At 44.2% G+C, this 16067-nt stretch overlaps 1 protein-coding gene across 3 annotated transcripts in view; it reads left to right on the top strand.

Moving 5' to 3' along the window:
* Positions 1 to 16067, top strand: part of LOC118144390 (transmembrane protein 132B-like) — a 75237-nt gene that overhangs the window by 24649 nt on the left and 34521 nt on the right. For all 3 annotated transcript variants that reach the window (XR_004729189.3, XM_035258172.3, XM_078338141.1), the window contains exon 2: positions 6521 to 6685. Coding sequence is in view for 2 of the 3 variants with exons in the window: in XM_035258172.3 (XP_035114063.1) it covers positions 6521 to 6685 (165 nt within the window). In the remaining variant the exon portion in view is untranslated. The remainder of the gene's footprint in view (positions 1 to 6520; positions 6686 to 16067) is intronic.

Below are 16067 nucleotides of genomic sequence, written 5' to 3'. Positions count from 1 at the left end.
AGAAGACAGATACATCATTTGTCAGTCCAACTCAGCCTCAGTGGGTCTCAGACAGCCAGCTGTTCCTCAGGGTTGAGCACAGTTCTTGGGTTGGGTACCAGGTGAAGCAGGATTAGGCCTGGACACTGTATTGCCTACACAATAGACATCTTTGATAGGCTGCAAAATAGCCTAGAAACACACTCAGGGTAGAAAGAAGCTCCCATCATAAGAAGTGCCTGGATGCTGAGTCTGAGTGGGGAAATGGCAGGTCCGCATCCCCCAACCCAGGCTCACTGCAGGAAGGAGATTGAGCCTGCTTTCCCCAGATGCTCTAATAATGTATATTTCCTCTTTCCTCCTCTTCCTCTCCCTTAACAATGTATGCTGTACGTGTTTTGGGGGGAAGGGGAGAAGAAAGTTGGTGTGTTCCATATAAGTGAAAAATACAAGGGCTATTCTTAGTATTTTAACACACAGGACACCTCTAATTATTATAAACTGCAGGCTATTGCACTGACAAAGAAGTCACTAAACAGAGTCAAAAAAAAACGCCATCCAGCACAGGGTTGTGAATGACCCGTTTCCATCATCATGAATTGAGCTTGACCCAGATCTAAGAAAGGTGATGACAGGGCAACCAATCCACAGTCTCCCTAAGGCCTGAGTCACACAAGCCAGCTCACTTCTTCTCTGCCAATGTGCCACAGTCTCCCTAAGGCCCGAGTCACACGAGCCAGCTCACTTCTTCTCTGCCAATGTGCCACAGTCTCCCTAAGGCCCGAGTCACACGAGCCAGCTCACTTCTTCTCTGCCAATGTGCCAGTCTCCCTAAGGCCTGAGTCACACAAGCCAGCTCACTTCTTCTCTGCCAATGTGCCTGCCTGGACCACACTGGCTGAGAGTTGTTCTATTCACAAGCAAGCACTTTAGAAATGCAGTGCCCAGGGTTTTTACTGGGAGCCAGCCACGTAGGTGTCCCCTGCCTAGCAGATTCAAAAATTTCAGACTCCTATACAGAAAACAAGCGTTCAGCATGAGCCATATTGTTTGCACAAAGAGTTTAGGCATAGAGACCCTCTCTCATCAGTTAGGGAATGATGGGAGCCCTCCTACCAAAATCCGAGTTCCTGCACACCAGCCCAGCATCAGCCTTGCCAGCAGCCCTTCTAAGGAAGGCATCCTTAGGCCTCCTGCCATTAAGAGGCAGGATAAACAGGTGACTATGTGGGGAAATTCCCATGAAAGGGGAAGACTGTTGGTCTGAGTGTAAAGGGTGGGAAATGGGGTGACTAAAGTCCCTAAGTGAGTGTCCTTTTATGCGCTCATGGGAAACAGGGCTTATGGGAAGAAAGTCCTTTTGGAAGAAGCCTGTGTGCTCTAGCTCAAGGGAGAAATAGGCAAGTAATGTGGCCACTTCACACCTGATCCCTTCTATCACACAGTCACACACACACAATCACATACATACACTCACACCTGAGCTTCTCCACCCCAGAAAAAATGCCTAATGCATATCTCATGGCTGATGCTCTGATCAAAATTCCTCAAAGGCAGTTGTAATTATTAAATTGAGAGAATTATGAAGCACTTTTCTAAACTGGAAAGGCTTATCAAGAATAGATCATGAAATTAATAGCTATGAACAAACTTCCATAGAAATGGACTTATTAACAAATATGTCTACTGCCCAAAAGTACAAGAATTCCTTCCTCTGGGTTGAGAGAAATGGCTCAAAAGAAAAAGACTTTACATAGAAGTGATTCTCCTTTATTTTTATTGCTGGACTTGGGCAGGTTTCTGCAGCAGACACAGCTCCCAGGCTGGGAAGTCAGAGAGGAGCAGGACGTGCCCACAGTCAGAGGGGCTGATTGTCTCATGCAGACCCTACCTCCTTTGCCCAAAGACTGGCCACTTCTCCTTCTTTACCCCAGGACCAGAGTGTGAATTTAGCAGGATGAAGTGGCTGGTGACAGATGGCATTAACTCCATGTCTATTCTCACTGGATGATCACTTTCCTGGCATTAGCTTCTCGGAGGTGTACGGGATGCTGAGGACCTGTCAGAAGTAGCTTCTTAGTTCTGGTTACAAAGCACAGTGCAGCCCAATGAGAAACTGAAAATTTGGTCTGACTGGACCAAGCATCCCTTGTAAAAAGTAACTTGAGATCAATCCAAGATGGCCGACCACTAACAGCTCAGGATTGTAGCTCCCAGTGAAAGCTCAGAGAACGAGACGACACCACATCATTAGACGAATTTTCATCACTCACCGATCAGCCGATTCCCAGTGGAGGAGCCCCACGGGTCGCCAGCGCGACTCTTGTGGCCGCCACAGTGGTTTTGCCGGTGTCTCGGCGCAGCAGCTCTTCATGCAGAGCCAACGGGACTGCTTCCCCTACTGACCGGAGTTTGGAGCTCCAGGAAGTCAGAGCCGCTTGTTGCGGACTCAAGAGGGAAGCCAGACCAGAGATTCCCGGGCAGAAGAGCACCATCAGTCTTATCGCTATTTAGGCTGCCACAGTGGGTTGCTCGGATCCCAGCACTGGGAATCAGTAAGTCGGACGTCGACTCAGAAAACTAATTAGAAAGGCGGTTCATCTACAATGAAGGGAAAAAAACAGCCTAAGAAGGCCGAGTATACTCAAAATCAGAACCCATCAGCAACGGAACAAGCCCTGATGGAAAAGGACTCATCAGCAACCGAACAAGCCCTGATGGAAGAGGACTCATCAGTAATGGAACAAGCCCTGATGGAAAAGGACTGTGTTCCATTATCTGAAGTAGGCTTTAAAAGGTGGATGATAAGAAACTTCTGGGAGTTAAAGGAACTTGTTCTAACCCAATGTAAAGAAACTAAGAACTTGGAAAAAAGGTTAGATGAAATGTTGAAAAGAATAGACAATATAGAGAGGAATACAAATGAACTTATGGAGTTGAAAAATACAACACGAGAACTTAGTGAAATATGTACAGGCTTAAACAGCCGAATGGATCAAGCAGAAGAAAGGGTATCAGAGGTAGAAGACCAACTTAATGAAACAAAACGACAAGACAAGAATAGAGAAAAAAGGATAAAAAGGAATGAGCAAAGTCTCCAAGAAATATGGGACTATGTGAAAAGACCTAATATACGCTTGATTGGTGTACCTGAATGTGACGGAGAGAATGAAGTCAAGCTGGAAAATACTCTCCAGGACATTATCCAGGAAAATTTTCCTAATTTAGCAAAGCAGGGCACTATTCAACCCCAGGCAATACAGAGAACACCACAAAGATATTCCTCAAGAAGACCAACCCCAAGGCACATAATCATTAGATTCACCAAGATCGAAACAAAGGAGAAAATATTAAGGGCAGCCAGAGAGAAAGATCAAGTTACCCATAAAGGTAAGCCTATTAGGCTTACAGCAGATCTCTCAACGGAAACCCTACAAGCTAGAAGAGAGTGGGGGCCAATATTCAATATACTTAATCAACAGAACTTTCAGCCCAGAATTTCATATCCTGCCAATTTAAGCTTTACATCTGAAGGAAAAATAAAATCTTTTAGGAACAAGCAAGTACTCAGAGATTTTATTACCACCAGGCCTGCTTTACAAGAACTTCTAAAAGAAGCATTATACACAGAAAGGAACAACCAGTATGACCCTTTCTAAAAATACACCAAAAAGTAAAGAGCATTAACATAAAGAAGAATTTTTATCAACGAAAGGACAAAATAGCCAGTTAATAACAAATGGCAGCAACCCTAAATTTAAATCGACCAAATCTCCCAATCAAAAGATACAGACAGACAAAATCTAACGGTATATCCAAAGATATACATAGACTCAAAATAAAGGGTTGGAAAAAAAAAAAAAAAAAAAACGTACCAACCAAATGGAGAGCAAAAATAAATAAATAAAAAGCAGGAGTTGCAATTTTCACATTTGACAAAATAGATTTCAAAGCTACAAGGATACAAGGGTAAAAGGAATGATGTAATAATAAGAGATCTTAACACCCAGATACATAAGACCCATAATGAGATTTAGATTCAACGAGACAACAAATTGATAACGATACCCGAGACTGGAACTAAGATCCAGAACAAATAAACTCAATAGAGCTCTCCATTTTAAACACACAAAATATACATTATCCACAAAATCTAACAATATATCTGAAGATATACAAAGACTCAAAACAAGGGGAAGGAAAAAAACTCACCAACCAAATGGAGAGCAAAAATAAATAAATAAAAAGCAGGAGTTGCAATTCTCACACTTAATAGATTTCAAAGCTACAAGGATGCAAGGGTAAAAGGATTAATGTAACAATAAGAGATCTTAACACCCAGATACATAAGACACATAATGAGATTTAGATTCAACACGACAACAAATTGATAACGATATCCAGGACTTGAACTCAGAGCCAGAACAAATAAACACAATAGAGGTCTCCATTTTAAACACATAAAATATGCATTAACCACTTTAAACACTCAAAATATTGATCGGCCATTATTGAAACCCATTTTAGGAATGAAGTAATATTCCTTTTTCCCTCTTTTTCTTTTTTTCCCCTTCTTTTTCTCTTTTTCTCTCAAAAAAAAAAAAAGTAACTTAACAGATAGATTCACGGAGAATTCCTGTGCCTTGGGAAGAGGCTTTAGCCTGGAATGTTGTGGATGGGAAATGGTGGTGGGGAGGAGGCTTAACTGAAAACTGGGCACCTAAGTTTCCAGATTCATGCTTCTCTTCAGCAGTGTCACAGTCACCACTCACTCGCCATTCAAAACTCCACTCTTAATTTGTGTGTGTGTGTGTGTGTGTGTGTGTGTGTTTTCACTAAAGTTACCCAAGTAAATAGGGGTCCTCTGGTGGGGAAGACGGTCCCATGTGTACTCACTTTCAGTCCTCTCATGAGTTCAGAAACCTTTATTCAATGCAAATTTTCTTCACCATGCAAAATAACTTGTACCAATTGATATTTGAGGAATCATAGCCCCGACGTACCCACACTTAGCTTGGGCTCAGCTGGGACCATTTGCCTATGTCATTTGAATAAATTCACATTTCAATTTAAATAGTCACTTCTAGTGGATGGCTGCAATATTAGAGCAGCATTTGGAACTTTCTACAAACTTAGCTAAGTGGGAAAAAGTTGGATATGACCAATCCTATGTGAAGATTAATATAGTTCATTCGGGGTTAGAATTTGATATTAGGTCAGTGAAATTTGACTTTGTCAAAGCTATTGCTGTATTCCAATGTTCCTCTGGTACCTCTTGGCATATGCAAAGAAGTGGATAATTGTGGTTTCTTCACCCACCTTCTTACAGGAAGTCCCAGTGCAGAGGAGCTGTCCATGGTAGGAGATTTCGTTAGACAAGCAGCAGGCAGCAGGTTCTTTTACAAAACTCTTTCCTCACACGTTGTAAGTTGGGAACCCAGAATGTAGACCTTTCCTGGGCCCCCAGAGGCAGGAAAAAGACTTCTCAGCCCATGTAGGTCCAGGCAGGCTCATTAGCGGAGAAGGAGCAGCTGGTGTGTGTGGCTCAGGCCTGGGCAGAGCTTATGGATCAGCTGCTCTGCCATCACCTTCCTTGGATCTGGGTGAAGCTGGATTCACAGGGATGGAAACAGGCTAACAAATGTGGGGTCATTCACAATCCTGTGCTGCGTGGCTTTCTGTTTTAACTCTGTTCAGTGACTTCCCTGTTGATGCAATAGCCTGCAATTTACAAGCCCATGTCAATGACAAGGGGCTTGTTATTGACACAAAAATACTGCATACAGAAATACTGAGAATCACATTTGTCTTTTTCATATAAAGAATTCACCAACTTCTTAGCCCCCCACCTCCAAACACACATACGATGTGGCCAGTACATGAATTAAGGCAGGTGGGATTTCCTTAAATTACTTCGAATCCCATTTGCTGAAATGAGAAATCCAGCATTGTACCTTCTTATGTTGCTCGTAGTTTATGTGGCAAACCATGTAGCGTGTGAAGGTCTTTCTCATTCTCAGTCTCCTGATGCTTCCACACATCTATGATGTCTCCACTATTAGCTGCAAATTCTAAAGCCTCGAGAGTTTTAACCACTGGTCCACAGGCCCAAGCTAAGTAGAAGCAGGAACAGCCAGGGTTCAGGGTGTGCTTTGTGATTGGAGGAGCAATGGAGCTACATGAAATGATCTGCGGGCCTTTCCTAAGTGTGGAGCTTGGCCTGTGGCGTGCCCGTGCCTGGGCTGGGGAGGGGAGAGCAGTGCATGGCGTCTGAGGTGAAATGCTGGCCGAGCTACTCATCCAGTGAAGGGCAGCCTGCTTTCTGCAACACGGAGCCCTGGAGATGGATCGTCAGCCCATTCTCAGCTGTGGGCTGCTGATGGGCAGCCGTGAATTAGGCTCTGAAAACACTGCCATGTGACTTATTGAACTTGGCAGACATTCTTTTGGTTGACAAAGAAAAATGTGGCAATTTATTACATTCTTGACATTCTGCTGAGTCTCAGACTTTAAATGGAACCTTAATATGTTTGTTTTCCAGAACAAATGGCTCCTTCTGTTAAATCTTGCAACAGTCGTGGCCTTACCAGGGCCTGGCAAATTACCTGGCTGGGAGAACCCGATTGAGGACTCCATGAGTGAGTCGGCCATCTCTGAGGTCTTCATTGGCCAGGCAGCCTTTGTGGGCATCGTCCCTCTTGCCATGGTAAGAAATTAGGCTTCAGAAAAAGTGTCACAAAGGAGTCTTTTTTGCATGCGCTTAATATTCAGAGAAACATTAAGCAGTTTTACAACCTGCTGTTTTCCAAGCACCAGATATATTTGTTTAAACAAAGAAAACATAGTTAAATTAATTTAATTTACCTGTTTTCCATAATGGCTCCTTGGAAACTATTTAGGGTCTACTCTGTAATCTCTTTTCATTTGTGGATATTGCAGAACTGTTTCCTGAGAAGCCCTTATTCTTTATTTCCTCAGTCTGCATGCATATCAGGGCAAGTGCTGCACCGGGTGTAAATGGTTTTGCTGAAATGCATTGGGGTTATGTAGTGGGGACAGCAGCTCTGTGTGCCAAGTAATGAGCCCCTTTTCAATTGAGTCACTAGGTACCTTGTGGATTAGAAAATTCTAAAATGCAGATGGACTGAAAGAGCCTTGCTGGGAACTGACAGCCTTAAGCTGGGTAGAGCCCTGGAGTCCACTAAACTGCCTGTGTTTCTGTTTCACTAGCCTGGAGGTGACTGGACTTCATTTTCTCATCTTGGCTGAAGCTTTATGCATGACCAGGTTGGGGACCAAATCTGAGAACAGGGTAAGGGACAAGGTTCTAGAAGCTAAGAAGGGCAGTGCTCTTTGGGCTGTGGAGGAGGGACCATCGAGTTAGTAAATCCACGGGAGAGCTTACAGAGCTATGGAATCCTGGAGGCATCCTGACGACCCATCTATGCAGCCCACACGGGAAGAGACTCCAGCCACAGCTAGTGTGAGTTTTGGTAGAACACCTTGTGGCCTTCCAGGAACACAGGACGGTGGAGCGCTTAAGAAGAGCCGCTCTGATGCCAGGTGAGATGGCTCATGCCTGAGCACTTTGGGTGGCCAAGGCAGGAGGATCACTTGAACCCAGAAGTTTAAAACCAGCTTGGGCAACAAGGCAAAACCCCATCTCTAAAAAATACAAAAATTAGCCGGGCATGGTGGCATGTGCCTGTAGTCCCAGCTACCCTGGAGGCTGAGGTGGGAGGATCACCTGAGCCCAAAAGGTTGAGGCTGCAGTGAGCTGTGATGGCACCAATGCATTCCAGTCTGGATGGCAGTGAGACCCTGACTCAAAAAAATAAATAAATAGCCACTCTGGGACCATCTCCCACTTACCTCCCTATATCTCCTGAGAGGCTGCCATGAGGGACTTTCTCATCACATTCCAGGTTCTGATGAGGTATGAGTTGTCTGTCAGGCCTCCCTAGGAGCTGCAGAATAGAAACTTCCTTAGCTGCAATTGAGGGTTGGCTTCTCAGCAGCAGCATATCCCATGGCTTGCAATGCAAGCCATTCTGTGTCCAGCCATTCTGTTTTCAGCCTTTCTGTGTTCAGCCTTTCTGTGTTCAGCCTTGTCCTTTCTTCTGTGAGATGAGGGCGATTGAGGGCTGGTATCTGTGAGTACTATTCCCTCTGCTGCCCATGGCCACTGAGAGCTGGTACCTATGAGGACTCTTTCCTCTGCTGCCCACGGCCATTGAGGGCTGGTACCTGTGAGTACTCTTCCCTCTGCTGCCCACGGCCATTGAGGGCTGGTACCAGTGAGTACTCTTTCCTCTGCTGCCCATGCTCATTGAGAGCTGGTACCTATGAGTGCTCTTCCCTCTGCTGCCCACGGCCATTGAGGGCTGGTACCTGTGAGTACTCTTTCCTCTGCTGCCTACGGCCATTGAGGGCTGGTACCTGTGAGTACTCTTTCCTCTGCTGCCTACGGCCATTGAGGGCTGGTACCTGTGGGTACTCTTTCCTCTGCTGCCCACGGCCATTGAGGGCTGGTACCTGTGGGTACTCTTTCCTCTGCTGCCCACGGCCATTGAGGGCTGGTACCAGTGAGTACTCTTTCCTCTGCTGCCCATGCTCATTGAGAGCTGGTACCTATGAGTGCTCTTCCCTCTGCTGCCCACGGCCATTGAGGGCTGGTACCTGTGAGTACTCTTTCCTCTGCTGCCTACGGCCATTGAGGGCTGGTACCTGTGAGTACTCTTTCCTCTGCTGCCTACGGCCATTGAGGGCTGGTACCTGTGGGTACTCTTTCCTCTGCTGCCCACGGCCATTGAGGGCTGGTACCTGTGGGTACTCTTTCCTCTGCTGCCCACAGCCATTGAGGGCTGGTACCAGTGAGTGCTCTTCCCTCTGCTGCCCATGGCCACTGAGAGCTGGTACCTGTGAGTACTCTTCCCTCCACTGCCCACGTAAGTAGAAACTGTCTGAGTCTCAGAGCAGTTCACTGTATCTCTACAGGCTGAGTCAGACCTTTGCCTCAGCCTTGGCTTTGGCCTTGCCTTGCCTTGTGTGTGCCTGGGAGTGTCATATTGATAATTCTGTTTGTCAAACCCAGGAGAGATTTGAATGTATTCTGCACTGATCTGACTTCCCTTTCTGGGATAAAGTACCGGGGTAAGACAACAATCTGTCGGGTTTTCATCACCTGTTGCTCAGTTTGGTTGCTGGAATCAACAACTTTGCAAATGAAAACCCTTTGTCCAGCAGTAGATTCTGCACCCACGGTTCTTTGTGCTCTGTTCCTCTTGTCATAAACACACTTTCCCTACAACTCCCCATGTCTGGCTCTTCCTCTTCACTCAGAGTTCAACTCAACTGTCAGAGGAATCTAAATAGGTCCCCTGGACCCCTTCGTGCCTATGGCTGTCTGTCCATCACATTACCTTGTTCTTTGCTCTTCATAGGCATATCTTCATATGAAATTTAGGGCTAATCATCAATATTCCTCACCAGAAGGGGAAATCAATAAGCCTGAGGTCTCGGTCAGTTTTGTCCACATCTATGCTTCCAGCACCTGGGAAAATGCCCATCTCAGTTAATAGTTGTTGAATAAATGAGTCAAATGCTTAATTCAGGCTACCGGGATCATTGAGTTCTGGGTTAAAACTGATGGGGGCTGTCCCAGTCAGCACTGATTAGCATTCTTATTTGAGAGAGGCCACAGCTTGGCAGAAAGAGGCCCTATTAAAGGGAGGAGATTTATTTGTTTATTTATTATGTTTAGAGATGGGCTCTTGCCATGTTGCCCAGGCTGAACTCAAACCCCTAGGCTCCAGTGACCCTCCCTCTTTAGCCTCCCAAGGAGCCGGAATTGCAAGCACGTGGCACCATATCTGGCAACGGGTGGAGACACATTTAAATGTGACAGTGTAGAACTTGTGGATTGGTGGTTGTGGATGAAAAGATAAGAAAATAGACTTGGGAGCTTTGCTAGGTGAAGAGTTCATAGACACAACACCAAAAGTGTGACCCTAAAATAAATACTTTACAAAAAAGGTAAATCGCACTTCATCAAAACACAACACTTTTCCTCGACGATTACCTTTGTTTAGAGAGTAAGAAAAGTAATCAACGAGCGTAAAGGTTTGTAAGTCACATGTATGATTAATACTTTGCTCCTAGGCTATATAAAGACCTAGAAAAAACTCAACGGGGAAAACAAAGATGATAAAAACAACGCAAGTAGGGGAGGTGTGATGACTCATGTCTGTAATCCCAGCACTTTGGAAGGCAGAGGCAGGATCCAGGCATTCGAGACCAGCTCGGACAACATGGTGAAACCCTGTCCCTATAAAAAATACAAATAAAAATCTCAGATGACTGTGGTGGCTACTCGAGAGGCTGAGGCAGGAGGATTCCTTCAGCCTAGGAGGTGGAGGCTGCAGTGAGCAGAGATTACACCACTGCACTCCAGCCTGGGCGACAGAGTGAGACCTGTCTCTCACACACACACACAAATACAATTTAAGAATGGGAGGCAGGCACAGATATTTCACCAGGGAAGAGATAAGAATAACAAGTACATGAAAAAAGTTTCAACATCATTAGCCATTAGGGAAATGCAAATTAAAAGCATAATGAAGTACCAGGCATCAGAATGGGTCTCATAAAAAGACAGTGACACCACCAAGTGCTGGTGAGGATGCTTCTGCATTGCTGGAATGAATGTAATATTAATAGCTACTTGGGAAAACAGTTTGAAAGTTTCTTATAAAATTAAGCATTTATTTATCAAATAGACCAGCCATCATCACATTATTTGGCATTTATCCCAGAGAAATGAAAACTTATTGTTCACACAAAATTCTGAATGCACATTTTATAACACCTTCACTTATATTGGCAAAATACTGTAACAATCCAAATGCCCTTCAGTGGGCTAATGGTTGGACGTACACTGGTGCATGTATAAAAAGGAATACTATTCAGCAATGAAAAAGAATGACAAGACACAAAGAACTACCTGGAGGGACTAGGAAGATATTATGCTGCTTAGTGAAAAATACCAATCCAAGCGGATTACATATTGTAAAATTCCATTTATAGAGCATTCTGGAAATGACAAAACAACAGAGATGGAGAACAGAGTAGTTGCTGCCAAGACCAACGGGCAGAAGGTTGGTGGGTGTGAATATGAAGAGAGACCACAAAATAGATCTCTTGCAATGATGGAAGAGTCCTGTATCTAATTTTGCTCTTTGCTACACAGATCTGTTTGAATGTGTTTAAATTGTAAATAGAACCACACACATTCAAGTGAATACAGGTTAAACATTTTGGAAAATGTCGAAAATTTTTGAAAAAATATCCGTGTCAATAGTCTGATTTTGGTGATGTACAATAGCTCTGTAAGACATTACCACTGGCTGAAGCCTACACAGGATTCTTTCCACTACTTTTGCAACTTCCTGTGAGTCTATAATTATTGAAAAATAAAATGTTTTCAAGTAAAAAATAAAATAAGCGTCAAGGAGCTACATGACTCTAATATCAGTAGACAGGATTCTTCCAGGAAGGCTACCTTTCAGTGGTTTATGAGATTTGGAGACAGTCAAAAGGTCTAATGAAAAAGTAAATAAATTCTACCTTTCCAGATTCAACATGTAAGTGAGATCTTGTGGTCTTTTCGTCTGTCTGTGTCTGGCTGATTTTACTTAGCATCATATCCTCTAGGTTCATCCAAGTAGTCACAAATCACAGGACTTAAGAATTGCTAAAAGAATGATTTTAAATGTTCTCACTGCAAAAATAATAAGTATCGGAGGTGATGGTTATGTTAATTAGCTTGATATAATCATCAATCTATGCATATACCAAAACATCATATTTAACTCCGTAAATATATACAGTCATTATCAATTAAAAATTTAAAAATGAACAAAAAAAGACCACCCCCAAAAAAGAGAGAGAGACAGACTCCCAACACTGGTGTCACTCTTTTCAGTAGCTCCCATCACGTGTGGTCGTTTCAGAGCCAATTTTACAGTAAATCAAGAGATTAATCATGACACACACACCCCCACCGCGCCCTCAAACTTGCCGGGTTCCAGCAGTGAGTGTTTAAAAACACGCAAAAATCAGTGCTTTGGCAGAAAGATTCTCCGAGTAAATATCAGCTCCTTTTAGAGAAATGCAGCAGGTCTAACATGAACAAAATTGACCTCCCCTGGGAAGAAAGAAAGCCGGAAACCATCGCAGGAGAAGAAATCACAAATAGGTGCTGGTCAAGAGCAGAGGACAGCCTGCGGGTGGCGTCAGCGTGGCTTGCTGTGATTTGTCGTCGCGTAGTCTTTAATCAACACACTTCTGTTAGGCATACAGGCTGCTGGATCCTTGACTGGATTCCTTCCACTCCTCATGGCGAAACCCCTCTCGTCTCAGCATCTTTATTTCTTTTCCTGCCTGTCCCAAGCCAGCCGGTGCAAACGCTCTTCAAATAACCAGCAATAACTGTCTTTGTTGGGTGATATTTAAGGGCAAGCACTTTGTAAATGTCACCGTATGCAGTTACGGCAGGGTGGATGGCAGCTTTTCTAGGGGACCCAATGTAATTCAGCCACTCACAGGTAACACACATGAGCACCAGTGAGCACTTGCAGGGAACCGAATATCAAACCATTCCCACAACAGGGATCAGATGCTACAACATTTCCTAACGCACATTAAAAATACAGAAGCAGCCTGGGTGTGGTGGCTCTGACCTGTAATTCCAGCACTTTGAGAGGCTAAGGCGAGTGGATCACCTGAGGTCAGGGGTTTGAGACCAGCCTGGCCAACATGGCAAAACCTCATCCCTACAAAAATATTAAAATTTGCCGGGCATGGTGGTGTGCCTGTAATCCCAGCTACTTGGGATGCTGAGGTGGGAGGATCACTTGAACTGGGGAGGTGGAGGTTCAAGTGACCATTGACACTTGATCACCTGTAATGGCTGAGACGGTGCTGTTGGAATTCTGCCTGGATGACAGAACCAGTCTCCATCTCAAAAATATTTTTTAATTACTATATTTTTATTTAAAATATATTTTAATTAATATTTTTCATAAAAATATATTAATTAAAATATGTTTTTAAAATATATATTTAATAAAAATATATAAGCCCAAAAGGATTGATTCCAGAATGCAGGTTGACATCAGCTAAGTAGAAAAGAAAAAGAGAAAAAACCTCTTAAGATATTACATTAAGTTGACCTGCAACTACTTGGGAAAACCTTTGCTGATGTATAATTTCTGAAGGTGAAAGGGAAAAATAGACCCAACTAAAGGAATTCAGGAAAGAAAGAGGGGTGGTTGTCAGTCAGAGAAACAAAGTGGTGGAATTCCGGGCGCTTCAATGGCTGGGATGTGACATGACACATTTTTAAAGCCTCCGTCAATACCATTAATATTTGTGACCTATCTCACAGAAAAACAGCGGTCTCGCGGCGCATCCATCGGCGACTCCCGTCCTGGAATCGTTCTGCTTTTTTTGGGTGGAAAGCCCTGAATCACAAAATTGAGAACAATATGTGAGGGCTTTTATGCTACCGTTTTACGCCTCCTTCGAGGTGGTAAAATCATCACGGTTCTCTATTCCGAGGCAGTAACTTTCTTTAAAAAGTCACCTTTGCTGTTGACAGGTGAGCTAGATTACTGCATCACAGCGCGGAGGTACGAATAAGCGCTTGTTTATGAGCAGGGAAAGCTCCAGGTGCTCCCGGATTGCGCCGCAGTCTCCTTGCATCCTGAGATTCTGCCAAGAAATGCCAAACCCGAGCCCTTGCCCACGACGTATTTCTCTCCTTCCGTATCGTTCAATAAAGGAACAATCTCTTCTCCACAGCAGGAGCAATGTGGAAATGTCCGTGGTGAAGTGAGGGCAAGACCCCTTGGTTTAAATCCTGGCTCACACGTTACTTAAGTCTTATGATCTCAGACCTGATTGATCCTGGGCTTTCTGGAGACTTGGCCTTTTATTCTGCAGAGTGGCTGATAGAATTCCTGGAACAGCCTCACTGGGTTACTTTGAGGGTTCAGTGAGGAAATGATATACGTACAGTAGGATGCAAAGCATGTTATAGACGACAGCAACTCTTGTAAAATTAGGATTTCAGTGTACTTTAAAAGGAGAGGCTCAAGTGTAGTGGTGAAGTCGAAGTGATTTGGTTACAAGGCTGGCATGGACACTCTCATGGCTGTCACAGCCTCTCCCCTGACTCCCACCCCTTATCCCAGGGGACCCCAGCTGCACGTCAGCCCCGCCTGAGAGAAACAGCGAGAGCATGTTCCTTAACACTCTTTTTCATGGCATAGCTGATTGCAGAGCCCAGCAAGCCTTTCACGAAATGACTTGGCTTTGACAAGGAGTAGAGATGGAGGTTTATTTTTTATTATTATTATTTTTTTTGTTGAGACAGAGTCTTGTTCTGTTGCCAGGCGCCAGGCTGGAGTGCAGTGACGCGATCTCGGCTCACTGCAAACTCCACCTCCCTGTTCAAGCAATTCTCCTGCCTCAGCCTCCCCTGTAGCTGGGACTGCAGGCGCGCGCCACCACGCCCAGGTAATTATTTTTGTATTTTTAGTAGAGATGGGGTTTCACCATGTTGGCCACGATGGTCTCGATCTCTTGACCTCGTGATCCGCCCGCCTCGGCCTCCCAAAGTGCTGGGTGAGCCACCGCGCCCGGCCGAGATGGAGTTTTTGATTGGCGTCAGCCTCTCCTCCGGGGAAGGGCCTCGAGGGCGACGGTTCCGGCGCGCCCGCTAGATGGCGCCGAAGACCGGGTTGTGGCCGCGCCGGCCGCGCGCCCTCCCTTCCCCCCGGAGGCTCCCGGAGCACCTGCCCGTCCTCTCCCGGTGAACTCGCTTTCCAGGGATCCCCGGTTCCCCCTGACTGTGAGCAAAGGAAGGGTCGGTCCCTCCTGCAGCCCGAGCCAGCGCTCAGGGCAGACCCTGACCCCTGGCACCTGACAACCGCTTCAGCAAAAATTAAGAGACTTTATTATTTTTATTAAAATGATGCAGGCTCATTATAAAATTATTAAACGTAGGAAGAAAAAAAAAATTCTAAGCCCGGCGCCCTCCAATATGACCATTAGATGGATGGATAGGTAGATGATGCATGGACAGGACAACAGTGAAATCCTACTCTCTAAGTTGTACTCTATTTGTGAAAGTGTTCGTCTGTATTTATGATTATAAAAAGACAAAGAATCTAAGTACAGTTGATGTGTTTTATTATAAATACAGTATTCCATTGTGTATGGTGTGTGTGTGTGTGTGTGTGTGATCACATTTTTTTTTTACCACTAATCCATCCACGGGCACATCAGTCATTACCATTTCTTGTGAATAATTCTGCAACGAACATGTGAGTACTGAGATCTCTTTGAGGTCGTGATTTTATTTCCTTTGGATATATAACTAGAAGTGGGAGTGGTAGATCATATGGTAGTTCTATTTTTAATGTTTAGAGGAATATTCATACTGCTTCCCATAATGGCTGTATCAACTTACATTATTCAGACTTTAAAAAGAGAAAGAAAGAAATCTGTTATTTGAGACAACATAGATGAACCTGGAGGACATTATATTAAGTGAAATAAGCCAAACAAAGAGAGACAAGTACTGCACAATATCACCTCTTTGTGAACTCTGAAAAGTCAAACTCATAGAAACAGTGGAAGAATGGTTACCAGGGATGGTGGGAGGGGGCAAAGGGGAGTTAGTGGCCAAAGGCTGCAGGCTTGCGGTGACAAAATAAATAAGTTCTGAAGACCTAATGAACAACATGATGCCTGTGGTTAAGAACCTGTTATTTATTTGAATTTTACTAAGAGAGTAGAGCTCAAGTATTCCCACCACACAAAAAAGAAAAGGAACTATTAATATATGAGATGATGGATATGTCAACGAGCTTGTCTTAATCATTTCACAATGTAAATGTTTATCAAAACATCACATTGCACACTTTGAATATACACAACTTTTATATGTGAATTATACCTCAATAATGTTGAGAAAATAAAAAAAGCTCACAAAAATGTTAACTGACAGTAATACATTTTTA

This window comes from Callithrix jacchus, chromosome 9 (genome assembly GCF_049354715.1).
Source record: "Callithrix jacchus isolate 240 chromosome 9, calJac240_pri, whole genome shotgun sequence".
Classification (NCBI taxonomy): domain Eukaryota; kingdom Metazoa; phylum Chordata; class Mammalia; order Primates; family Cebidae; genus Callithrix; species Callithrix jacchus.
This window is presented reverse-complemented; position numbering and strand designations above follow the sequence as displayed.